The following is a 27,275-nucleotide window of genomic DNA, read 5'->3' on the forward strand; positions in this document are numbered from 1 at the left end:
GCAGGTGTCCCTGGAAGCCAAAGAATTATATCAGTTCTTCTGGAGCTAGAATTACAGGCAGTTGTGACCCAACTGATGCCATACTGAAAACCAAACTCTGGTCCTTTATGAGGGCAGCAAGCCATCTCTCCAACCCCAAGACCTAATTCTTAAAAAGCATTTTCTATGCAAAGTTGGCTGAATGAAGATGGATGTGTAGGATCAATGGATGTGTAGGATCAATGGATGTATAGGATCAATGGATGTGTAGGGCCAAGCATCTCTTTTTAAAATGCAATTTTAAATAAGAGAAATGTTTCAGAAACACAGTTTGCTTTCACAGGGCCACTTAGAAAAGCAAAATCCTGGGCATTCTAAAATCAAAAAAAGCCAAAGGATGGTAATTGTGGTACCTTTGCTTGAGATTCTGACAGCAGTAAAATGATATTTACCAGGAATTTATGACAATGTAGAGAAAGATGTCATCATACTGTCAAATAGGAAAGTGTGGGGATAGAATTAGAAATGTCAGGTTGTCACTAGCAAGTACAACAATAAAAAAAGTCTTCATGTCATCACAGCTGAAAGATATACCACAATGTTCAAAGCAGTTGTTAACAATGCAACATGGGTCATTTTTCCTGTCTCCCATTCCAAAAATATTCAGACTTTCTTTGTAATAAACTGGGTATAGATGTATCAAAAAAGAGAATATCAAGGTTTATTTTTTTAATACTTCAAAATGATCACAAATAAAAATGGACCAAAAATTTAGGGAAGGCCATGTGTTTGTATTAAACTAGAAACAAACTCCTCATGCAGTTGATCAAAGGTAATTTTGCCCCAAAATTAAACCAGCTCAAATATTAAATTACAAACTAAAATGCATTTGTTTCCAAACCCAGTAACCCTGAGCAGGAAAAGTATGTAAATGGATCAATACACAGATGGCCAGGGAAGAGTTGTACAGTCATATAAATTACAGACAGGAAAGGCTTGTTGTGAAAAACTCCATCATTTTAACCCAAACTGGGATCACTTTCTTCTAAAACACAGGCCAAAAAGCGCTCAGATCATTTTGGGTCTGATTGGAACTGGCGAAGGACAGGCTCCAGCTACCTTGTGCAGTTGATCTAACTGCTCACTTCTACCCAGGGCTGAGGGCAACTCCAGACACAGTCAAGACAAAAGGCTTCCTTCCGGCCTTTGTCAGACAGTGTTTGCTCAGCCCTGCCCTTCGCAGGTGGCTGCAGAGCCCCCTCGTTCCCCAGGTCCCTTCGCCTTTCATGAGGACTCAAGCTAGATCTTACAATAGACCTCAAAGAGGGCAGCAGCTGCGTGCATCCGGTAGAAAATGGAAAAGGGCATGGCCAGGTTGACCACAATTATCCAGGGTTCAAAGCCAAAGACAATTTCCTCCAATCCGTTGTCATACTCGGGACGGCAGCCAAAGGCAGGGGGGATCCAAAGCTGAAAGAGAAGAGGCAGCCTTCGTCTCCACGTCACCACAAATCATACAACCTTGTGCTACAGCTTCACTGGCAAGGTCTCTGAGGTGCATGTGTTCAAGGCCTGGGCCCTGACTGGCATGCTCCTGCAAATTAACTAGATCATAAGGGAACTGACTTTACCAGTGGGCTAACCCAGGATAGGATCATAGCTGAATGGACTATTACACGGTGAGGAATGGAAGAAGAAGTTGGTCACTGGGGATTCCTCTGATGGACATATCCCATCCCCAAACCTGTATCTCTGTCACTTTGCTGCTGGGAATAAGCTGCTCTCCTCTGCACTTCCACCATGATGTTCTGTCACAGACCTGTGAGCAACAGAGCCAGCCACTGTGGACTGAAACCTTCAAAACTGTGAGGCCAAACCACCCCTTCCTCTCCAGAGCTGTTGTCCCAGTGTGGACTGGCTGACTCTGTGATTAGAAGTTTTCAAGACACCTGGGGTCCACACTCAAATTCCAGGCACCATGGATGCTGACCCAGTGTGAGTCACAACGGCTGGGGTGATTGTACAGTGTTCCTCATCTCCATGGAAACCAACAAATCTATGAACCTTCACTGAACTCTCTCCATCCGCCATTTTGCACTTAGACCCAAATAAACTCATCCATTTCTCTTCATTCCAACAGCCAATGCACCTACTCACCTTTCTCATCTAACTCAACTCTCCCTAGAGGGCACTGATGAGAGTGACCAGAAGAGGAAGTCAACAAAACTTAAAACAATAAACAGATGTTCTTGCCACTCTAAGAACCTATACACTGCCCTCACTTCCTTCTCAGCATCTTCCCTTCTTCCTTCCTACTGACCACTCTCTAGGATGCCTGGTCCCCCTCTATGGTCCTTTCTCTTAGCGCATGGTTCTGTCCCGCTGCCTCCTGGACTAGAGCATATACCCTCTAGCTTAGCTGTCCTATGGAAAGCTTACACAGCCAAGGACAGAGGGAGGTTTTCAGGCCAGCAGCCAAAGGGAACTCCTTTTTCTACCCAGCAACCCACAAAGGGGCCGAAGCCAAATCTCCAAAGGGAAGTCTTGCAGCCAGTGGCCTACAGTCAGGCTAGAACTAAGAGCAGACAGTCTGAGCTCTCGGCCCACTACCTGGAGAAGCTACGAGATAAATGCCTGTAGTTTCAGGTTGCCCTGTTTGGGGTTATTTCTTACACAGCAGCGAGCGACTAATACACCCTGCCTTCGCTTCCATCTCCACTCGGAACTCTGTCTGGTGTATATCCCGTCCCACTTTCTTCTCTGGCTTCTTGGGTTTCCATCTCAGACCTTTCCCAAACAGCAGCACTGTCTCCTGGCTTTTGTTTGCACAGACTCTTTATGAGTCCATCTTCTCTTCTTCCTGCATATGCCCTCTCTAGGGCTGCCCCCTAGACCTTGGTCATAAACACCAGCTAGAGGCCTTTGACTTCCACGTAGCCTCCCCACCTCGGGAGTCCTGCACATAGTTCCCACTGGCCACTCAAGTGTTTGGGGCACATCTCATTTCCTTCCCTGCCTTTCCCAGTTCCCCTGTCACCAACATCGCCTTCTTCCCAGATGCTCGCCCGAGCTCCAAGCATCACCTGTCTTCCCTCGGCCTCTCCCACATCACTCCACCACCCAACCCACAGGGAGAGGCCCCAGGCTTTCTGAGAGTCTCCACCTGCAGCCAGCCAGGCCCTCCCTCTGCCAGCCTTCCTTTTCCTTCTCTATCCTAGTGGTCCGTTTCCATTCATTTGCCAGGGATAGGGGAATTTCTTGTTTGTATCACAGTCCCTTGTTGGGGGAAAGGTGAAGACAATATTGATTGGTTTAAAGTACTGAGGACTAGGGAGCCTGTCGACCAGAGAGTGCCCACTGGGAAAGCATGAGGACCACATGAAAAGCCTGACTGGGAGGCATGTGTCTGTAACCCCGGAACTGAGGGTCTGCAGTGGAGACAGAGGACCCACCCCTGGGGCTCGTGGGCCAGCTAATCTAACCAGATGATTAGCACAGGATTCAATGAGAGGTGCTGGCTCAGGAAAATAGGGTAGTGAACAGATTGAAGAAGACATCTCAACATCAACTTCTGGCTTTCACACAGAGAGAGAGAGAGAGAGAGAGAGAGAGAGAGAGACAGAGAGACAGAGACAGACAGACAGACACAGAGACATAGAATAATTACAGTCTGATAAAGATTACCGAGATATTGCAAAGGAACAGGAAGGCCGTGATGTTTCTGAGCAGCTTCCTCTTCATGCCGCCCTGAAGGAAGTCCAGACATCGGGTTGTCCCCGTAGCTCCTTCCCAGCCAGCCTCCTGGTCCTCTTTCCCACACCTCTGCTGCAGACATAGATTCCCATTGACAGTAGGTGACCCACCCTGGGCCATCCCCTGGCTCCCAAGAGTGGACGCAGCCAGCGCAGCAGCCTCGCCACTGCAGACGGTGACCACGCGCAGAGTGCGCACATCCTCGGGGACCCCCTCAGGCTCGAGGTGCACCGACTCAATGATGAAAATGTTCTGGATGTACTTCTCCACGATCACCAGGACAGAGTAGGGCAGGTTGTACCAGGTGTATGGTGGGCGGGTCTCAGCACAGGCGATGGCCAGAATGGAGCCCCAGGAGAGGAGCCAGGAGCCCGAGGCCGTGGCCACCAAGAGGTCGACATCCAGCTTGCGGGCCGGGTTCTTCGACTCATCCAGAGACTTCTCATCTACCCTGTAAATCCAGCTTCCAACCAGCCCCGCGGTCCCCATAAGCAGCAGCACTGTGATCGCGTACACATAGAACATGATGAGCGCTGACTCGCTCTTGGATTTGGAGCGCCCGATGTGGATCATGTACACCACAACTACCGCAATGGTGGCAGCCAGCACTGTCAGGCCCAGTACAGAGCCTACCAGGACCCCGTCGAATCTGCACTGCATCTTCTGGTGCCGGGAGCTGTCAACCCTGCGCCCAATGTTCTTCCACAGCACATAGAGCATGGTCGAGGCCAGAATCTGGTACTCGATGTTGAAGGGGTACAGATAGTAAATCCCATGAGAGAGGGCAGAGCAGAGGGCAGGCGGTGTGCAGTTACACTGTGGTGTGTGGTCGTCCAAAACTAGGGCAGTGGGCAGAGCACAGAACACAGCCATCAACACGGGCAACAAGGAGGCTGACAAGCCCATCAGCCTGGGTCTCTCACCCAGACCCAGTGTGCACAGGAGCCAAGATTTAACATCAGGATTAACAGGCAAAGAAGCTAAGACTCACTCCTGAATAGCATCAGCCACCATCTACCCATATGCTAGCATATAATGACACTTTTATAAAGATTATCGTAGAGATTTACTGGTCACCACAGAAAGATGGCCCAGAGCTGCTACTGAACTTCAAAAGCAGGCTGCTACAGAGGGCTGAGAGTGTGATGCCACCTGTGTAAGAAAGAGGGGTGTCAGTGACAGGCTGGTCCATAAGTAGGGGGCAGACCCCCGAGTATAGAACCAGAAGGGTATCAGTAGTTCTTTCTAGTGGAAAGAGGCAAAGGTTTGAGTTTTCTTCTAGATCTTGCTTCCCTGTGCTAATTTTCTCTGTGAATGTTGTGTGTGTGTGTGTGTGTGTGTGTGTGTGTGTGTGTGTAGATTGTGGCTTTCAGGGCTCTGTGGGAAATGCCCCTTCTGGTTGGAAAAAGCTCTCACCTAAATACCGCTAGCACGGCATGAGATGGCCGGCCTGCAACTTTCGATCCCTCTGCCTGTGCCACCTCGGACACATCACATCTCAGTGGCTCTGCTCATTAATAGTTGATACTTCCTGCATCAGAGTGAGGCCACATCAGAATTAATGAGCCTTGTAAAATACTTAAAAGTCCTGCCAGGCAGTCGACAAGTGCCTAATAAAAGCCAGGAAGCGCCTAATAAAAATTTGCTTCTATTATGAAACTGTCACTGCTCTGGCTGCATTACCAAAGAGGGAATAAGGCCACAGACATAGTGCCATCCCACAAGAGGGCTACAGAAGTCAGTCGTGTTACCCTGGCATAGGCATGTGTCTGCCTAGCCCCACTTACAGAAGGCTACAGCCAGAAGACTCTTTGGAAGCATGAGGTTTTCAAATCTTCTTACTTTACAAGGAGGAAAGGCAGGCCAGAGAGGTTGAATAACCCCCAAAGGCCACACAGCTAGAACTGATGAGAACAAGTGCCTTTTTAGTCCTGGTGTTCGCAGGCTCAAGAATTCCAGGGGAAGATGTGAGGAGTAACCCTGCCCCCAGGCTGTCTCCTCGGCAGAGCAGAGGAAGATAAAGATTAGGGAGCCTAAATAATGAGTCAAAAGCAGTCAGCTAAAAACTCTCACGTGCACACCCAGTCTGACGGCCTGGTGAGAACTCCCCCCCCCAGGGGGGGAGGGGGAGGGGGTCTCAGACCAACCTCTCAGAAGAAAGATTTGCTGAAAGAGGACTAATTAAAATGCGAACAGAGAAGACCACCAATCTTCCACAGTGGAAAATAGGCACTGAGGTCTCCAGCCAATGGGCTGGGAGAGGCAGACACCCAAATGATAACTCTGGGCTGCCACATGCCCAAGCCAGATGAACAGCCTATAATTACTCCCTTGGAGAGGCAGAATGAGGGCCTGTGGAGCTGGGGAAACAGTCCACAGCAGAAACTATCCACTCGGGTGGCTCCCCGAGGATGGGGGTATAGGGGGGCGGTGGCTGGGGGGGGGAGGGTGAGGAGTCCTCACCGATGGTGATGTTGCCAAAGCCCAGAGTGATCAGCCGTTCCTTGTGCTCATTCAGCTGGTGCTTTGACTCATTCAGGACACTGTTGGCCCACAGCAGCAGGTTCGTGAACACCGAGTGGATCACCCCGAACCTGAAAAGCACCAAGACCAGACACATTTTCTTGAGTGTCCCTGGGAAAGCGGGAAGCCCGAGGGTAAGACAGAGACGGCGCATGCGCGCGCTATCCTCTTCCCTCAGCCATTGGTCCAGGTGGCTGAGAGTCATAGCATCTTAGCATTCTGCCTTCCCCTTGAACTTGGCCTGTCTTCAACTCATTATCTGTGGAACATCAAAGACACAGCATCTCAGGAGCAGGGATACAGGGAGGAAATTTTACTAAAGGCAAGCAGTTATGCTCAGAGCCCCCTCCTTCTCTGAAGCGGATACAAAGAACAATGAAGGAGATGGGAGGGTCGGTGGACCATGAGGTACACCCTCACTGTCAGCTGACCAACCCAGAACTCGCCAACCATTCCTTCTGCTTTCCCACCTGCCCTTAAAGACACTAAAGCAATCCACACACGCTGGCTCATGGCTTCCTTTGGGGCTAGCCTTGGCCATATAATGTGTAATGTCTGGTCAATTACTGAAAAGCTTTTGATAGAAGACAGTAAAAGCCTCTTTATGGACCGCTGTTCCTTTCAACATCATCGCCTTTAACCGTCGTGAGCCAGAACCTGAAGGCTGAGACTGCCCATCGTCTTGTTCATAAGCCAATCAGTGTGGGATGAGGATCCAACCCATGGAGGATGGCAGAAGAGTGTCCAGGTGACAATTTGAGCTTCTGGAGTCCCCCGCTGCCACCCCTAGAGTCCAGTGCCACACTGGAGTGATGGGAAGAATCTCAGTCCCGAGTCGCGCTTGCTGTCGCCTCTGAACCACAGCCCATTAGGAGCAGGGCACATGCAAGGTAGACACTGGACTCTAGGGGACAGAAGAAACAGGAAGGCCATGTGGCCTCCATGTGATTCCTGCCTGCTATGGATTCCCTGCATCCCAATGTGGCTGCAGGCGGAAGTTGTATCTGCCCAGGTAGTTTCTGGGCAGTCTATAGGTTCAAGCGGCATGGCTATCTAGGGGAGGCATTCTAGGTAGACTGGGAAGGAGAGGCTCAAGGATGCTGTGGGTACCCCCTGTCTTACCCAGGGGCAGCCCTGTGTGCTTGGCTATCCAGCTAAGAGACCAATTTATCCATGATTCACTTACAGGAAAACATGAATATCTGTGGCCCAGACTCTCCCTACCTCTCAGACCCTGACTGACCACCCAATCTGAACCTAGGCCCTAAGAGCCAGAACAGGCAGTGCCTTCCTACACAATAAGGCCACCCCCAACATCTACCCAACATCTAGAACTAAAGCAGAAATAACAGACAACATGGGTGTCTGTCTATCATCCTGGCCCTGTGCCTGCCTTGTTGCCACAGCTCACAGCCGGCTTGCTCTGTATAGCCTAGACAATGCCATTCCCTCTGGCAGGTGGCTTTCCTCTGGTGACAGTGCACACAGCTGCTCTTCTGTCTCCCCTTTCCCTGTTCCATGCAGCGCTACCCAGGCCCGAGCCTGCTGAAGCCACAGAAGCAGTGTGAGGTCCCCAAAGGTCATGCTCTTTGGCTGTGCACCACTCCAAGAACCACAGCCTTCTAAGGCCACTTTTTTAAAAAAAAGAAGTCCTTCAAGCTAAGGGCACATGTCATGTCCCAGGCCTGAGCCCTTCCCCACGCTTAGGGCTTGTACACAGTGACAGAATGCATCCTGGAGTCATTTCTGGTGTCTGTCTGTGCTTCTTAAGATGTGTGAAGCACCACAGTCTCTCTCAACGGCATGTCTGGGGAAAGAAATGGGTGGAATCCCGAAAGGAGCATTTCCCTGTCTGCAGGGAAACTTCTGAAAAAGGAGCTGACAGGACGGAGGCATCCATCCAGCTCCTGCAGGAGACTGACAGGGTCAGAAGCCCACAGACCCAGACAGAAGAGCCGGCGTAATGACTGGGAGTGGTGGGGACTGTCAGCAGGTGAAGCCAGCCCTTACTAGGGAGCACCCTGGAGTCAACTCTAGCCTCGTTCAGGACACGTGGTTGGGGCACCTCATCTTCCATTCTTTCTAAAGATGTTGATACCTAAAATCTTAGGGTGGTAGAAATAAAAATCTTTACCATCTTGCTCAGCACAGTAGCAGACAGGAAAGCGTACCTTCACACTGAAAAGGGTATAGACCAGATGCGACATCGGTCACGGAAGCCTTTGCCTAAGCTGATTTCAACATCAGTATCCCTGCGTAGTCAAGAGCGACCCTTGACGCCCTGACTCTCCCGTCCGTCTCAGACTTCTGAGTCTGGGGTTACAGACACGTGCCATTATGCCCGGTTTATTCAGTGCTAGTGACTGAGTCCAAGACCACAAATGCTAGAAAAACAATCCACCAACTTTGCTGGCCCCAAGAGTTATCAGTGATGGCTTCTGAAGGTCCTGGGCCTCAGTGACCACCCTTGCCCTTTAGGGAGCCATATGAGCACATTTCAGCCACTGACCACCTTACTCAGGTGGTGGGCCTTCCTGACACCAAGGTTAAAGGTCACTGCCAAGGACACTGCATGGGCCACACGGTGCATGAGAACTCCATAGTGCCTCTCACACACCTGAGTGTGAGGGACACCTTGGTATCCTCACCACCCACCCCACAGCACCAGACCACTAACTAACCCTGTGCAAACTGAAGACACAAAGGATGTACTTGTTAATAGACTAAGTCTCTCTGCTTGCATCCTGTGGAAGCCATTCTATCCAGTGGTCACATGTCAACCAATCTTCTCAAGGCCAGTGGTCATCTCAAATGCTGGAAGGAAGGAGTTGATTCGCCCATAGAAAGGGCACACAATACTGGCTCTTTCCACAGAACAAGTGCTGAGTGCCTGGCCCATCCAAGTTTAGCCTGCCCTTTGAGAGTCCACCCTTCCTTCTGGACAGTCTTCCCTTGACCACATAATAACCAGGGAGAAGTGGTGGTAGGCTCAACCCCCGATGGACATGGGTCAGGCACTTTGTACCAGTCATCCTCAAAGGTAGTCCACTTCCCTGTGCCCCAACTCACAGCTGAGTAAACTGAGGGCCATGAAAGGGAAGTGGGTGGTGACATCAGAGTTACCACCCACATCCTTGTCTTCCAGGGATGCCTTAGAAGGGCTGAAGTACTGGAAGGGCTTTGCTTTGGGGACAGAGCAGAAATCTGCACTCAGGGTTCATAGCCCCAGGCAGATGCCAGACTTGAGTCTGGTTTGTTCTAACTTCTAATCTAAACAAACACCAACCAACTGGTAAAGCAATTGATCCCAGTTTTTACCTTTCCAGTGTTTTGAAAGACATGATAATATCCTTAGCGTGGCCCCAGAGAAAATAGACCTAGATGGAAATAAAGGAAAATACATTAGTGGGGAAAACACTGTTCTGTTTGCACACTTGAGAAGTTATAAAACTGGGGGAAAGCAGATGGCTCTTCTTGTCCCAGCTGAGCTGCCCTATAGTGGGAATAGTGATCCAATGAGAAGCAAGGTGGGGCCTCCCAAGTCAGGAGGAAGGAGTGCTGCAATTAATTAAGAACATCTGCTGTGGACGGAGATCTGTATTTGATTGAGGGTGTCTCCTGAAAAAAAGTAGAAAGAAATGACAGGTTATAATTGCTGTGGATGGATCTGTGCTGCAATCGATTGAGAATGTCTGTTCTGGGATAGGCACATGGGCATCAGTCTGTCTGTCATGAAACTCACTAGCTTGTTTTTTTAATCATATTTTACAGGTTTTATCCAATAATTTTCCATCGAACAGCTACTTTGCACCAATGTCCATAAGCCGAAGACTGAGCACTTTCAGTGAAGAGTAGGGTTGGTTTGGGTTGGACTCCTTTTTGACTTCCTATAGGCTATCCAGTCCCTGGCCATGCCATCACTAACAATGCAAGAGAGGCACAGCTGTGGGCACAGGCTATCTCCCTGAGGATCTGAATGCTGGGCCCAGGAGTGTTTCAGATTCCAGCATTCACATGGATGGCCCTGGTTAAACAAAGCAATGACCAAACCAAAATAAAAAGGCCCGAGACTAGGAGGGGACTTGGTGGAGGAGGGGAGTGTGTTAGTGTGAGTGTGAGGAGGATCAGACAGGATGAAAATGAATGTGGCCAGAGTGTGTTACATACATGCATAAAATTGTCAGAGTTTAAATATGATTTTTAAACATTAGAAAATTTGGGTCAAGGGAGGGTAAAAATAGAAGAGGGATATATCACACGGGAGACAGCTCAATTAGCAAAGTATTTGCTACACAAGCATTTGCTGCACTGAGCTCAATCTCCAGGACCCACATCAATCCCCATGGCCCACTGAGCAGATGATAACCTAGCTGAATTACCAAGCCCTAGGTCAATAAGAAATCTACCTCAAAACCCAACATCAGCTATCAACGTGATGCAACTCAAGGTCGCTTGGGAAGTAGAGCCTCCATTGTGGAATCCCCTCCATTGACTCTGACCATGTTTGTGAAGCATTTCTTACTTGCTAACTGACACAGGAGGCCCCAGCCCACTGTGGGTGGTGCCACCCCTAAGCAGGTGTGCCTGATGAGTAGAAGAAGGTAGCTGTGGGAAAAGAGAGCGGATAAGAGCACTGGTGACTCTTCCACGGGAACAAGACCTAATCCTCAACACCCAGATGGCATCCCACAACTGCCTATAACTCTTGTTCGAGAGGTCTAATACCCTCTTCTGGCTTCCACAAGCATAGTCATGCAGACTAGGCACTCATACGCACAAAACAAAATAAGTTGTAAAGTAGGCGAGCTAGAGGGTCTAAGCCAGTAAGAAGTGTCCCTTCAGGGTTTCTGTCTCCAGGTTCCTCCCTTGAGTTCCTGCCCTGCCCTCTTTCAATGGTGGACATTGAAGCCAATGTGAACCTGTAAGCCAAATAGACCTGCTGCCAAGTTGCTTTTGGTCAGTATATTTTCACATCAACAAAGAAGCAGAATAGGACAGATACCTACTAAAGGATGTGCACATGCCTAACCATGCATACACACATGTACATACACATGCATGCATACACACACATGTACATACACATGCATGCATATACACACATGCATATACACATGCATGCACACACACACACACACACACACACACACACACACACACACTGGCATGTCCATGCTCATAGCAGCAGTATCCCCAACAGCCAAAGGGAGGAACCACCCACTTGTCACTGACAGATGAACGGATGGAAAATTTCTACTTCACGATACACCAGGAGCCAACCTGGAGACATCACACAAAGTAAACCAGCCACAAGGAAACAGAGGAAGTAGGGCTGTCTATCTCTGTTGCTGCTATAGTCTATCTCATAGAGACAGACAGTAGAGCAGTGGATGCAAGGAGTGGTAGGTGGGAGATAGTTCAAGGAGGAGAGAGCTTCTGTTACAAGATGAGAAGGTTCTGGAGGTAGATGGTAGGGATAGTTATACAGTAAAGTGACCATGCTTTGTTTTTGGGGGTTTTTTTTGTTTGTTTGTTTGGGGGTTTTTTGGGGTTTTTTGTTTTTTGTTTGTTTGTTTGTTTTTGATTTGGTTTTCTGGAGACAGGGTTTCTCTGTATAGCCCTGGCTGTCCTGGAACTCACTCTGTAGACCAGGCTGGTGTCGAACTCAGAAATCCACCTGCCTCTGCCTCTGCCTCCCAGAGTGCTGGGATTACAGGCGTGCGCCACCACCGCCTGGCTTTAAAGTGAACAATCCACTCAAAACAGTCATGACTCTAAATACTGTGCTCTGTGCTCTGACCGCAATTTAAATATGAGTAGATTTTATTATAAAAAGAAATCTGGTTTTCTTTAGTCATCTTGTAGCAAAGCACTCAGTAAGTGTGTGTCCAATGGCCACAAAGCCCTCAATTGATTGACTTACCAAATGCTTAAGTTGGGAATATAGAGAGCTCCACCAATGTGAATATTTTGAAAATATCTAGGCCCTTCCTCTGCCTAGAGCCCTCGGTGGCTCACGACTTCCCTGCAGGTGGGGCCCAACCTCCTAGGAGAGGTCCTCAGCTTTCACTAACACTTCCTACACGCTAGTCCTATGCGAAGCCCAGGTCCTGTTCAGCACCTTCTGTCATCACAGCAAGGCCATGCAGAGGTGCCAAGGTTGTCCCCTCCTCCAAGATAGCTCCCGTAAGGCCCAGGAGGAGTAAGGAACTTACCAAAGGTCATACAAATGACCTCAGTCAGCACCAGCCAATCTGGCCAGACTCCAAGCCTTAGCGAAAGCCATGACTCCAGACTGAGCCACTGCCTACCTCAGCTTCCACACCGCCTCTCTCGCCTCACACATGGAAGATCACTTGCCTTACAATATCCTGCTCCAGTGACTGTGACCCACCACACTGCTCCAGCTTAGGACAGTGCCCCGCAGACACAGCATCCCACCTCACGCTGGCCAGATACCCTCTTCTCCACGCTGCCACCCAGACCAGGGCACCGAAGTCATACAGTCAGGTCACCGGATTTCTGCAGTGGATGAAGGACTATGTCTGAGGCTATCTGAAGCAGCTGGAGGCCCGCATTTGAGTGAAGCTGCCCACTGTGACTGCAGGGCTACACATGACTACGAATATTATTTCAGTAGCATTGAAAAGCCAGGGCTCTATTGAGACTCTTTAAGGAAAAGTATTTCCTCCTAGCCCAGGGAACAAAAATCTCTAGCCTGGGTGGAGAACTAACATTCCAATCACTAGGCATGAACCCAGCTGTGTTTGTCAATAATCGCCTGGCCAAGGCATCACCCTGCAGGAGGGCGGGTCCACTTTATACCATGCTGAACATATAAAAGGAACAATTATTCCTGTAATGAAATGATGTACTTTTCCTTCCCAGAATTCCTGCCCTGGGTGTGGTCACTAGAGCTACAACCAATAGAGCTAGGTTAAGTTTGCCCATTTTTTCTAAATTACTAACCTCTTTCCCCCTTCTCTCTCCCCTCCCCCTCCCCTCCCTCCATCCTTCTCTCCCTCCCTCCCTCCCTCCCTCTCTCTCCCTCCCCTCTCTCCATCCTTCTCTCTCCCTCCCTCCTTCTCTCTCTCTCCCTCCTTCCCTCCCTCGCTCCTTCTCCCTCCCTCCCTCCTTCTCCCTCTCCCTTTCCCTCTCCCTCTCTCTCTCTCTCTCTTTCTCCCTTCCTCCCTTCATCCCTTCCTCCAACTTTCCTTCTTTTGGGTACTTTCTTGGTATTCTTGACTCTTTCTCTAAAGCCTGATTCCTCATGCAGACTTGTCATCATCAGCTGTCTGACATAACTTAAAAGGCTTGACTTTCTCTCTTCCTCTCCATCTCCCTTTTCCTAGCAGCTACCAAGACCCGCAGCTCGCTGGCTCTGTTGTTTTCCTTTTAAACTCCAATAAAACTGTCTACAAGCTTCCTTCTGAGTACTTTCTTAGTTTCTTTTATTAATGAGACTAACAACCCTGAAAGGGGAATCCAAATTTAGCCAGAAATACGTGTCCTATTCCTGATGGGGTGCCCCCAAAATTTACAGCTATTGCTGGAAATATCTGAGGTAGACAGAAGGTTAAATTTGACTGAGAATATCTGCTACAGGTGGGGAATAGTTACTTCCTCAGAAAACCACAAGGCTTAGTTATCATCTGTGGCAGCGTGAACCAACCTGGAGGGCATTGTGCTCAGTGGAACATGCTGGGAACAGGAAGACAAACAGCACACGAGCCCACCATGTATGGAATCTCAAAAATGAAGACTTGAATACACAGGAGAACAGAGACTGAGTCAGGGCAGGAGTGGGACGGCGCAGGCAGGGAGCCCAAACTGGCGACCATGGAGGACGGCTGTCTGGAAAGCTGATGGCCAAGATAAGGTTCACAGCTGGGATATTGTGTTGTCTACTGCAGGCTCGCTGACACGGGTTTATAGGTGTTCTCACCACTAATACGACCAAGGAGGGAAACTGAGGCACCAGCTATAGCAGTTGTCTTGACTCATATGTGAAAACAGCATTCTATATGCCTTAAATATGCAAAGTACAGAAAAGGTAGAAGACTGATGATCTAGCATCTGTTCTTATGTTAAAATGTTTGCTATTGATTAGCACACTAACTGTGCACAGCTATGCTGTGCAGTGCTCTTCCCACTTGTACAGTGGGAAAGCGCATAAGGTCTCTCTCTGCCTTTCTCTCTGAGTGTGTGTGTCTCTGTGTGTGAGTGTGTCTGTCTTTCTGTTTCTCTGTGTTTCTGTCTATCTGTGTGTGCTTTGTCTCTCTGTGACTCTGTGTATCTGTTCCTGTCTCTATCTCTCTGTCTCTCTTTGTCTCCCTGTGTCTCTGTTTCTGTATGTGTCTCTCTGTCTCTATCTGTCTTTCTGTGTGTTTGTCTCTATGTCTCTGTATCTCTGTCTCTATCTGTGTGTCTCTCTTTCTCTCTCTGTCTCTGTGTCTCTGTCTGTCCCTGTCTCTGTCTCTGTCTCTGTCTCTCTCTGTCTCTCTGTCTCTCTGTCCCTGTCTCTGTCTCTCTGTCTCTCTGTCTCTCTGTCTCTGTCTCTCTGTCTCTGTCTCTCTTTCTCTCTCTCTCTCTCTCTCTCTCTCTCTCTCTGTGGAGCAGGGGGGGGCATTCAAGGGAAAGCTTTGTGAAAGTGATTCTCTTCCTCTTCCTTTTCGTGGGTTCCAGGGCTGTGACCCAGGTCTCCGCGCCCGCGCATATGTACCTTTACAGGCTGAGCCACTTTGACAGCGCATTTCTTTATGTTGAGAACATCCCAATTCTATAGTTACTTGGAAATATTCCATTAATTCCACAGTTGCCCCCTCTCCTGAGATGCAAAATATTAGCAGTTACCGCTCCTGGGCCGCTACCCTCCGTACCCAGCAGCTACCCTGTCTCAGGCCCTCACACGCCTACAGCCTTCCCGGGCTCTGACAGTCACTAGTGTTTCCTGCACTTCCACATGGTCAGCCTTTCCTATCCATGTATAAGTGAGAACATGTATTTGCCTGTCTATGCCTGGCTGTGGGATGTTAGCATGGTTGGTAGAGTCCCGGCCTAACACGCAAGAGGCTTTGTGTCCAATCTCCAGCACTCTGTAAAACAAAGTATTGACCGGCAGGCCTCGACTCCCAGAACATCCAAGGTGGAAGCAGAGAGATCAGGAGTTCAGCGGCTTCCTGGGCAATCTGCATTCCATGAGGTCTGACTTCGTAGTGGACCGATTTCACTCCATGTAACCATCCTTCCGTTCCAGTGTGTCGCTGCCTGTGGGGGCGTTCCACCAGTGCTGTGGGGGCGTTCCACCAGTGCTGTGATCGACGACTATTCTATTGTGGGTACAGAGCATCTTTCATCATCCATTCATCTATCAGTGGACACTGTATTTGTTACTTAGCATCAACTGGACCTCAGTTCCTGGTAGAAACCACATAAAGGAGGAGGGCTTGTGCTGGCTCAGTTTCCTAAGGTCTTTGCCCTGCATGGCAGATTTCATGGTGACAGGAGTGTGTGACAGAGGCTTGTCGCATCATGTCAGACCAGGAAACAGAGAAAGAGACTGGAACCAGGCCAGATCCAGTGACTGTGCTTGTAGCCATCAAAACTCCAGCCCAGTCACCTACTTCTACTTGCCAAAGCCTGCCTTCTAATAGACTACCTTCTAACGAGTCCATGGACTCCAAAAATAGCGTCACCAGCGTCACTCAATCCATGAAAAAACACTTTGTGTATCCTGAGTGCCACACAGACTCTGGCCATGCCTTTCGTTATCAGGTAACTCACAGCCACCAGAGAGCCCCACTGAGATCAGATGCTGCACCGGGGTCTATCTAAGAGACTCTGCAGTCAGGAGATAAGTTTTCTGCCTGTGAACTACATATTTAAAGGCCATCTATCAAATCCTTACTTCTTAGAGAAACCAAGTTCATCGTCCATGCTAAAAAAACAAGAAACTCATGCTATTCTAAAAGGTCCCAACCCACAAGAAGTGAAACAAAGGAGTCCCAGTGTTCCAGATAAGTGACAGGACCAGCTTCTTATCCCTGATGGGAGCCATAGAAGCTAAATTTGACTCCTGTCAGCTAGATGTGTTGATGTGGGCTTTTACACACCTCAGGACACACTGCCCAGGAGCAGAGGCAGCATGAATAAGCACCAACGGTTTACCTGCAACAGTGTATGCACTGCATGGGTGACCGGGAAAACTCCCTCCGTGGCTGACAAACACTCTGAGAATCCAATGAAGTAGGCGACTTTCAAGCATCCCAGGACGATGGTGATGAATGCGAACAGTGTGATGCTTCCTAGACAGGAGAGACACACGTGCGTTAGCATGCATAGGGCCATCCCAAGCAAATTATGGCAGCTCTAGAGCATGTAGGAGAGGTAGGTACAAGACCATACAGTGAGAAACTCAACATCCACGGGTGAGAGGATGAAACTCGGACTTCCTTTATGCTGTATACAAGCATTAACTCAAAACTGTTCAAACACTCAAACATCAAAGCTAAAAAAGGCAAAACTATTAGAAAAATATAAGAGAATGCTTTATGAGATTGAAACAGGCAATGAGTTCCATCAAAATGAACACTCTCAACCAAGAAAGAGGACGCCCAAACTGGGAGAGATTATTTGAAAAGTAACTTTTGTGGTGGTTATGAAAATGACTCCCGTAGGCTCATAGAGAGTGGCACTATTGGGAGGTGTGGCCTTGTTGGAGTGGGTGTGGCCTTGTTAAAGTGGGTGTGGCACTGCTGGGATGGATGTGGTCTTGTTGGAGGAAGTATGTCACTAGGAGTGGGCATTGTGGTTTCAGAAGCTCAAACCTGGCCCAGTGTCACTCTGTCTTCCTGCTGCCTGCCAATGTAGATATAGACCTCTCTCTCAGCTGTGTCTCTAGCACCATAGCTACTTGCATGTCACCATGCTTCCTGTCATGATAATAATGAACTAAACCTCTGAACTGTAAGCCAACCAATTAAATGTTTTCCTTTGTAAAAGTTGCCATGATCATGGTGTCTCTTCACAGCAATAAAACCCTAAGACAATTTCTACAGAGCCACTAATATCTAGAGCACACAAAGACATTTGCAGTATTAAATTATCCAAACATTTGAACAGACATTTCTCCAAAGATAATATTAAAAACAGTCTAACTATAAGAAACGATGCCCCAAATCACTAAAAATTAAATTGTGTGTGTGTGTGTGTGTGTGTGTGTGTGTGTGCGCGCGCGCATCCCACAGATGGAGAGATGGGAGATTTAGATAGCCAGATCTTTGGAGTTTGCTGGCCAGATAGCCTTGCCTATTTGGTGACACAGTAGGCTAATGAGAGACCTATCTCAAGTAAAAGGGGATGGTATCTGAGGAGTGACACTGAAGGCATCTGCCATCTGATGACCATGTATATGCATCCACATATGCACAAATTTATATGCGCAGGTATAGACCCATACACACATAAATTAAAGTAAACTAGAAAGTTGGTGTCTTAAAACTCAGTAGGAAGCGTGTCTCTACTAGCAATCAGAAAAGGCTTTGTCTGATAAGGTAAAGAGCTAGGCAGTTGTTTCTTCATATTGGTGATTTTAATTGAAAAGGAGAAACAAACAAAAACATGCATATAGAGGAGTCTGCCTGGGAATTACAAAACATGTTTGGAGGGTGCTGGGCAAATGCGAATCTAAGCAAGAAAAGCATCGATGGGCGGCGTCTGAGCTCCTAGGCCCTCCTGGCACCGCTGGTGTGACTCACACCCCTCTCTCACGCACAGAGGAAACTGGATCACATGTGCTGTGCACTGAGACCAAAGGTGGGAGCCAGGCAGCATTGATCGAATTACAAGAATTGTCAGAGTGGCCTCTGGTGAAATGCAATGCAACAGCCCAGCTCACTCCTGCAGCTCAGAGCCTTACAGAAATGATGAGAGGTCACGAGGTCTCGGTTTGTTAATCCTGGCAATCCCTCAGGGAAATCAGAACCTCCATAAGAATGGAGATCCAATCCCAATGCTTTCAGATTGGTTGACGAAAGGGTTCTTTCTGATTTAGAGGGGGAAAATAATAGTAACAGGACAAAATAAGGCAGCCTGGTTGGCTGGCAAGAGCCAAGCCCTGAGCTGTGGGACTGTGGGTGCCAGACAGGTGTGTGTGTGTGTGTGTGTGTGTGTGTGTGTGTGTGTTCTTACATGTCATCTCCCTAAGCCTAGCCTCAGTTTTCCTACCTACTGAATGAAGATTGTCTACAGTAGTGATGTATAACCCTGAGCATATATCAGAGCACCCTGGAGAGCGAACTGATGAAGTTCCTGTTGCTAGGCACCATACCAGTTTCTGACTGACAGGTCTGAGGTGGGGCCTCTGTGCCTTCAACTAGTTCCCTAGTTAGGTAGATGAGGTTGTTCTGGGGCCCCAAAGTGATGTAATGTTTCCGTGATTGACAGGACATTGGTTCTGCCATGAAACCCCCCTTGGCCTCTTATTCAAAGTCCTCCCTTCCTTCCATGCATCTGTTCACTCTTCTCCTTATACAGCTTAATGACTCTTCCCATCTGAGTTTCATTGTAGTCTATGTGTGTCCCAAAGTACACGTGCAGGTAGCTCAGCCCTCACTGTGATGATGGTGGGGGGCGGGGTAAGAACCTTTAAAAGGAGATTGGATGGTGATCTAATCTGAAATACATTGTACGCATGTGTGAAATTATCAAGGAATAAAATTTTAAAAAATCGAAATTTAAAAGGCAAGCATGAGGGTATAATGTAAAATCTATCATTATAATCATAATTAAGTGGAAACAATAGTCAGACATGAAAGCCATAAAGCAGCTGAGAATGATCCAGATTGTCTCAGTGGTCAGAAAGATGGAATTAAAAATGAAATGGGAGAATATGCTCTCTATATGACTAAGTGTTTAGTGAGAAGCTGGGGGTGGGCGAAGGGAAGCAGGCGACACAGAGAGTGGGAAGAGAATGTCACTATGAGAACACACAGAATTTAGAACAAAGAATCCTTCACATTACAAACCGTAAGGCATAATGAATGAGGAAACTGTAACCGTGTATACCGCTCAATAATAGAACGTTTGGCCAAGCAGTGGTGGGACACACCTTTAATCCTAGCACTTGGAAGGCAGTGGCAGATGTATCTCAAAGAGTTTGAGGACAGCCTGGTCTACATACTGAGTTTCAGGCCAGCTAAGGCTGAATGGTAAGACCCTATCTCAAACAATTACAATAACAATTTGCTTTACTGCTACTAATTAAAAATAGAGCAGAAAGTTTCAGAACCATAGACAAAATGTGTGTATTTGTGTTTGTGTGTGTGTATGTGTGTGTGTGTGTGTGTGTTTTAGAACATATAGACAAAATATGTGAGGTCACAGGAGTATCAAATCACACCATTTTCTCTGTGTGTAAACTTTGCCTCACCTGAAAACAGAGCATATAATTTTTCTGACTATAGAACATTGAAAAGTGTCCATCATACCCTAAGAGGCAGCAAAATGGAGCATGGCAGAGAGGCCACCTACCTTCAGGTCCTGTTTTTTGCCATTTATTGAGACCTTGGGCATTTATGTAACCTCTGTGCCTCACTTTCTCAATCTGTAATATGGAGATAATAATTATGTTTCCCACAATGCCTTGAGGTGCTGAGAAGACTCAGGGAGCCATTCCACAGAATTCCCCTAGAATATTCAGAAAGTTCTCTGAATAGGCTGTTAACCACTGATACCCTCTCTTCATTCCACTGCAGAAGAAAACTTAATGAGTTGGAACCAAGTTGAATGTCAAGCACCCTAGGGTGGACTGGATGGCGCAGCAGGTAAAAGCACCAGCCATGTGACCTTAAAACGCCATATCATAGAAGGAAATCCCCAGAACCCATATACTAGAAGGAAAAAGCCAGCTTCTGCAAGATGTCCTCTGACTGCCATATGTATGTTATGGTACACACACACACACACACACACACACACACACTGTAAAAAAATAAAAACAAAAAGTAATCAACTAGCTATGTTACTTGATAATAATCCAAGATATCCAGCCACCTATCTGCTACTGGCACCAAAGACCCCTCTAAGGGTCTAGAATATTGAACAGGTTGATAGTCCCAGAGTTAGTCTACCTCTCTACTTCCTGGAAAGACCCTCCTAGTGTATGATGACCAGACATCCTCTGGCCTCCACCTGGACATGCATGCTGGGAAGCTCATAATCCCTCACGGCGTGTCATCCGTCACAGTGGTTTTTGCTTGGGTTTGAAAGCTTGTCTTTACACTGATGTGCAGAATGCCTCCCAGAGCTCCTCACCCTCTTCCCTGGAGCTTCTGCCGTGATCCACCCATCCATCTACTCACTCACTGTGGTGGTTTGACTAGGAATGGCCCCCATAGGCTCATATATTTGAATGCTGGGTCACCAGGGAGTGGCACTTTTGTGACCTTGGTGAAGTAGAAGTGGCCTTGTTGGAAGAAGTGTGTCACTAGGGGTGAGCTTTGGGGTTTCAAATGCTGAAGCCAGGCCCAGTGTCACTCTCTTCCTGCTGCCTGAGGGTCCAGATATAGGACTCTCAGCTATCTCTCCGGCCCCGTGTCTGCCTGTGTGCTTCCATGCTTCCCACCATGATAATGGACTAAACCTCTGAAATATAAATGATTTCCTTTGTAAAAGTTTCTGTAGTCAAGGTGTCTCTTCACAGCCATAGAACATTGGCTAAGACATTCGCCCATAAATCCACTCATATATTTTCCCATACACCAGCCCATCCCCCCCCACACCACCCATCCATCTGTCCATCCACCTATGCATACATCCACATCCAGTTTATTCACTTGTACATTGCCCCATTCATCAGCCCATCCATCCACCCACCTACACACACTATATATATATATATATCCATCCATCCATCCATTCATCCATCCATCTACCCATTCATCCACCCACCCATTAACCACCCATCACACATAGCCTCCACAGATTCAATTATTCTGCAGATACCATCTGGCCCTCATTACACATTAAGCCTGATGCTGGATCTCAGGGCACCATGGAGAGCACATTCAGGAAGTGCCTGCACCTTCAGGAACTCACAGTCTGTTCAGCCTGACAAACAGTAACTGGCTAACACAATCTCCTGCAGGATTGGTGCTGGACAGATGGCGGGCAGGTGTCATGATGTTTTCCAGATGAGCTGACAGATGAAGGCCTATAGCATTTCCTACCATGGGACTGCCATATCCTTCTGTCTTCTGGACTCAAAATCCTTTCCTGCCCCTGGGACCACTGTCCTACAAATACCTATGAGACCCCTACAGTTCTACTTCCTTTCCAAAGGATGCTAAACCTTGCGTGTCAGCTATGGCTGTAGGAAAATGAATGCATGCTGCTGCTAATCCCTAGCACTGCATAAGCCAGGTGTAGGAGTACATGCCTGCAATCACATGGAAGGTGGAGGCAGGGGCATCAGGAGTTCAGTGTCATCCTTGGTACACTGGATACCAAGGAAAGTTGAGGCCAGCCCAAGATACACATGAGGGCCCGTCTTTTAAAAAGAAAAGGAAAAAGAGTAGAAGAGAACAGAGAAAGATGGGGTAGGAGAAGGCAGGGGAGGGCGGGGGAAGGAAGATGAATTGAGGGCAGGGGAGGGGAGAGAAGAGGCGGGAAGGAAGATGGAGCTAGCAAGATCTAACCACGCTTCTGGAAGAGTCTCAGGACCAGTATTGTTTTCCCTGGGCGCCGATCTCCCAACCTTAGCGGGATGCACATATCTCAATTGTCCTCTTTCTCAATAGCCTGTGATGGGCCCCCATGAATGATGGGACAAAGCTAAAGTCTGGTGCCTGCCTTGTTGATTTCCACAGAGTGGTCTCTGGGGATCAATCTCTAAGCACCCCATCCTTTCCAGACTCCTCATCTGCCCCCACTGTGTGCATTATACTCCTGACTCGTTTATTTCACAGTTATAACCGTACTTACCTCTCTCCCCTAGAAGTTCTTCTAAGCAGTTAATATGCATGAAGCCCCTGATTCTCATGATAACTTGATATAACAGATAATAACATAATCCCCATTTTACAGGTGAGGAAACAGAGGCAGAAAAGTAAAACTCTGTGAAAGTTTCTGTGGAAGCCATGCTTCCATCCACCATTGTCTGCCAACTTCATTGTCTTTCTGATTCTTGCCCACTTCTGACCACTCTGTACGAGGCCATGCCCAGGTGATGCAGCTCCACATGGAGAGACCAGCAGCACGAGGCCATCAGGGTGGGCTCTTGGGCTAGGCCCCTGAGTAAAAGTCCATCTGACATTGCCCCAGCAAACCACTCTCCTTCACCACTCTCCAGGGCAGAGGTCCAAGATCCTCCTGACAGAAGACAGGATCCTCCTGTCTTCAGAAGACAAAGGGAAAAGGGGAAGCCAGTATGTCACCTGTCTGTCATTTGTATCGTCATGCTGTCACATCACCTACACCATGGGGTTATTTACAGGGACACAAAACTAACCTCTTCCTGAAGCACTGTCAGTGTCACCAGACAGTGACACCACAATCTCAAGACCCTCCAGACGTGGGAAGTTCTGTCCTTAGGGAACAAAAGCCAGCACAAGAGCACACAGCCATCTCTAGGAAGTCTCTGGAACAGCCACGTTTACAGAGGCAGAAAGCAGACTGAAGGCTGAGAGGGAATGGGAGCCGACGTGTGGGCTCTCTCTGTGAAGCAGGTGGCAGCCCAGGACACACTCTAGCATGAACTGGGAAGGGAGTCTTGATGCAGAAGTGTCCGATTGTCTGTGAACATGCCCGTGAGGGAACTGCATTCATTGAGTTTGGAAGATGGCCTAAATGTGAACAGCACCGATTCGCATGCTGGACTCTGGACTGAATGAAAAGGAGAGAGATAAGGACAGAAAAAGACAGACAGAAAGACAGACCATGCGCTAAGCATCGGCATGCAGGCATTCATGATTAAATCCATTGCTGTCTGCTCTTGACTGTGAATGTGACCAGCTAGTTCTTTGAAGTTCATGACCCTTGTGGCTTCCCTGCCAAGAGGAATTGTAACCTCAGTCTGTGCGATTCTGAGCTAAATAAACCCGTTTCTCCTTAAGTTGCTCTGTTGGGGTATGTTATGGTCACCAAGGTTAAGTGTACTCCTCAGCTGCAGGAGCAGGCAGCACACATTGAAAGTCGACAATGAAAGGGGGGCCATGAATTTGAAAGAAAGCAAGGAGGGGTATATGAGAGAGATTGGAGGGAGGCGAGAGAAGGAGGATATGTGGTTATTACATAATAAATTTAAAAAGTAGAAGAAATCATCAACAACAACAGCAGCAGCAGCAGAGGCGGCACTGGTTTTCTTTGCTTCAATGGAGAGCTGAGAAACCATCTCAGGCAGTGGTACAGGCTCCCTACGCCAGAAGCCCAAGCATACAAAAGCATCTGGAGAAGCTCTGTCTGCAGGAAAGCAAGGCTGTGGGTTAAGATGAACCTCTATCCTGAGAAGCAAAGTGGAGCTCCAGGTGAGGTCTCACAGTCGCTGTACCTGCCCTGAAGTCAGCAGATGACAGCCAGGATAGATGGCAGGGACAACCTGTCCTCTGACCTAACAGCCCCCTCTCTCCCTCCCTTGGTTCTTCTACTCCACCCCCGTTCTCTTCTCCTTCCCCTCCCCCTCGGTTTATGGCCAACCTGCCTGATGACACCAACACACACACACACACACACACACACACACACACACACACGCACACGCGCATGCACACACGCACTCACACACCTTCAGTGTGTCACTCTGGATAGCTTCCTTCCAAGCAGGGACCTTTGTGTTTCTTGCCTTTACTTTTGCAGCTTGCTATGACATCCCTAGACCAGCCTTTCATAACGCAGCTCCCATCTGTCCACTTTCTTCCAGTCCCTTAGGAGCACTCCTAATCTCAGTCCCTGTGAAGCTATTTCCATGGATGGCCTAGGGTAGAACACTGGACAGACCTCTGGGGAAACTCAAGTTTAGATGTGCCTTGTTTAAAAACAAAAACTGAAAAATCTGAATTGTAGAATGAATTCAGGGGTGGTCCCCAACTCACAAAACAGCTCTGATGGCCTGTGATGAGTCTGGTGTCCCAAACACACTCAATATGTATGTATGATTGTAACCATCAGTGTTTCAAGAATTTGTGCTCAAAGGACTTCTGATCTTAAGACAGATGAGAAACAAGGGGGGGAAACAATAAAAGCAAACAAAACAAAACAGAAACCCTCTGGGCATCATCCCATTCTGAGCAGGCCAGCAATGAAGACGATCAGGAAGTGGTGATTAACTGCTAAGAGGGCTGCGGCTCACTGGGCAGGCCTGGGTTCCAAGGCTACACTCATCCCTTCCGGAGGAACTCCTCCCTGAATCAGCAAAGATGGAGTTAGACCCAGAGTGCAACACTACTACCAATTACTAAAGGGGATCAGTATTTTTTTTTAATGCAAAGAAAACAATTCATCCCTCACAAGAAGTAGAATGGAATATTTCCTGTTCAAACAGGTACCTTGCAGATCAAACCAAGCCCTACAATTTCCCATAGAAAACCTCAGTGCCTGGAGTTTTAGGACGGGGTGGGGGTGTCTCTATCCCAAAGGACACTACCCTATCCACCCCCCATACAGACAGGACTGGGACTCCACCACAAACCAGTCTATCCAGCTAGGAGTCCAAAGGAAACCTCAGTCTGCCGGGGCCAAGGTACTTCCTCTTGGCACCTTGGTAATGGTAACTGACTTTTTGCTCCCAAACTTTCTGCAGGAAGGGCCAGCTCATGGTCATCTTCCTGCTCCTCCCCATGAGGTAGCTGTGATTCTTATCTAACTCCTGAGAGAGCTGGAGCTCAGAAAGCTGAAGGAGACGGAAGTGGGGATACAAGCGGTGTCTTCCAGGCCAACAGCTTTGTACAGCACATGGGTCTCGCTGGAATGGGGGCAACTTCCAAAGGCTCCACACATCCTGCTGTGCGCCATTCTCCCAGGTATCACCTGGGACCCCAGAGAACCCATGCCAATTCCCTCATTCTCTGTGGTACCACACCACTCCAGGACCTCACCCTGGCCTTTACGGGGTCCTAGGCCAGCCACTCAACATTCCTTGAGGACCTGGCCTCCCCTGGACTCTCTGGGTATCTGGACACCAGGAGCTCTCCTGCTCAGCCTCCTCCTGGGTACCATTTCTGGAGGGTTTCCTCTGTGCTGTTCTCCATCTGCCTAGTCTACTTCATCTCCACAGGCCGTCTGAAGTACGCCGAGTGCGTCCACAGGGAAACCTCAGTCTGTGCTCTCTCCCTCTGGCTTCCCAACCTTGGGAAGTAACAGGGACAGTCAGAGAGAAGAGGAGGGAAGAATGGAGGGAGGCTTAAAGGAAGCAGAGGAAGGGGAAGGGGAAAAGAGGAGAGAGAGCTACAAGGAGGAAGCAAAGGAGAAAAGGGAAGAGAAGGAAGAGGCAGAAATCAAGAGGGGGGGAGAGGCCGAAGAGGAGCCGAGGGGAAAAGAGATGGAGGAGAGAGGAGGTGAGTGGGGGAGAAAGAACGCTTCTTGAGAAGGGGTTACAATGTCAGCATCCTGGGGTAACAGTGCCACTCCTGTCTATGTGACATTGAGCCCTCGGCCACCATTCTCAATCCACAAAACCATGAGCTCCCTCAAGCCTCTATTTTCAGGAATTTGGATAGTTTGAGGGTCGTGTACAGAGAAATCTCCGGATGGCTCTACTCAAGGCACGAGGGTGATTCTTATGGCAAGGGCAATTCTGAGGCAAGGGCACTGGGGTCACACCTTTGGATCCGTGTCTCACGGGTCCCTCTGGTCCAGTCCCACCCGAGATCCTCTTCTGCAGAGGCTCCGACTAGAGCCGAGGTTGTAGAGAAGCGGGGAATGTGTCTGAGGTCAAGTGTGCAAAAATTGGGAGGCGGCCTCGAAAGGAAATTACAGTCTAAGATGAGAAAGGGGGAGGAGGCACCTTTGCCCTGGATCTCGTCCCTCCCTTTGCCCTGGATCGCAGCCCTCTCCCTTTGCCCTGGTCTCTCTGTCCCCCTTTGCCCCATTTGGATCTGTTTTCAATATGAGCAGCCCCTCTAGCATGCAGTGAGGGACGTCCCTCAAGATCATGCCCTCAGGACTCCCCTCATCCTCTCAGCACCTCCTCCAAGCCAGGCCTGTGTGACTCCAGGACCAAGCATCACAGGCTCCCCCCATGGGGTAAAGAGGCAGCTGCCTGGAGTCCAGGCCATAGCAAGAGTGGGAGTGTGGGCAGAAACATAGAATGGAGCTATAGGACACGCTTCAGTCGCAGGGAGTCCTTAGCCCAGGCATGGAAAGTAGGACAGCGGGACAGGTGGAATAGCATTCTAAGAGGAGGAACAGAATATGCAAAGACCTTGGGGCTTTCAATACTCACTGGGACTGAGAGTTTTTGACAGCCTACAGCCCAGGATACGGGCTAAGAGAAGAGTTTATCTGAGGCCAGATCATAGAAGCCTTGAGCGCCTAGAGGGAGAGAGTGGCCTGCAAGCCCAAGTCTGAAACATTATAACAAAACTTTAAGCAGGAAGACCTTTGAGCAGAGCCTAAGGCAGACAAGGGGAAAGAGGGCGGGAAAAGAGATGAGGCAGAGAGATAAAGTTCGCTCTCCAGGAGAGGTGTGGAAGGCAGCTGGGCTGCACTCACCGCGGAGCCAGCGCGCACCCGCGTGCGTGTCCTTCGGGCGGATGAGGCGGCGCTGCATGTAGCTGCGACCCACGTACCACAGCATCCAGAGCAGCTGCAGCAGCATAAGCGCGGTTAGTACGCACAGCAGGTCGCTCTTGCCCACACCCGTCGCGTGCACCGCCCAGGCCAGCAGGAACAGCAGCCCCGCCACGAACACGTTCAGTCCATACTGGCTGCTCAGAGTCTCCGCCAGCTTCTGCGGGACGCTGGCGCCGCGCCGGGGACCGGAAGCTTGTGGAGACCCCCGGGCTAGGGGAGGCGGGGGCGGAGAGCAT

The 27,275-nt window shown here is 48.8% G+C and overlaps 1 protein-coding gene across 1 annotated transcript; it reads right to left on the minus strand.

Moving 5' to 3' along the window:
* On the minus strand, positions 1-27,275 carry Otop1 (otopetrin 1). Its single transcript, XM_052199704.1, has 7 exons — positions 27,171-27,275; positions 26,959-27,052; positions 16,423-16,559; positions 9,574-9,632; positions 6,196-6,326; positions 3,664-4,571; positions 1-1,449 (listed from the first exon to the last, which is right to left on the minus strand). Exons 1-7 carry the CDS (start codon positions 27,273-27,275, stop codon positions 1,279-1,281), a joined length of 1,605 nt encoding a protein of 534 aa, XP_052055664.1. The 3' UTR covers positions 1-1,278.

Source organism: Apodemus sylvaticus, chromosome 11 (assembly GCF_947179515.1).
Source record: "Apodemus sylvaticus chromosome 11, mApoSyl1.1, whole genome shotgun sequence".
In the NCBI taxonomy this organism is placed as follows: domain Eukaryota; kingdom Metazoa; phylum Chordata; class Mammalia; order Rodentia; family Muridae; genus Apodemus; species Apodemus sylvaticus.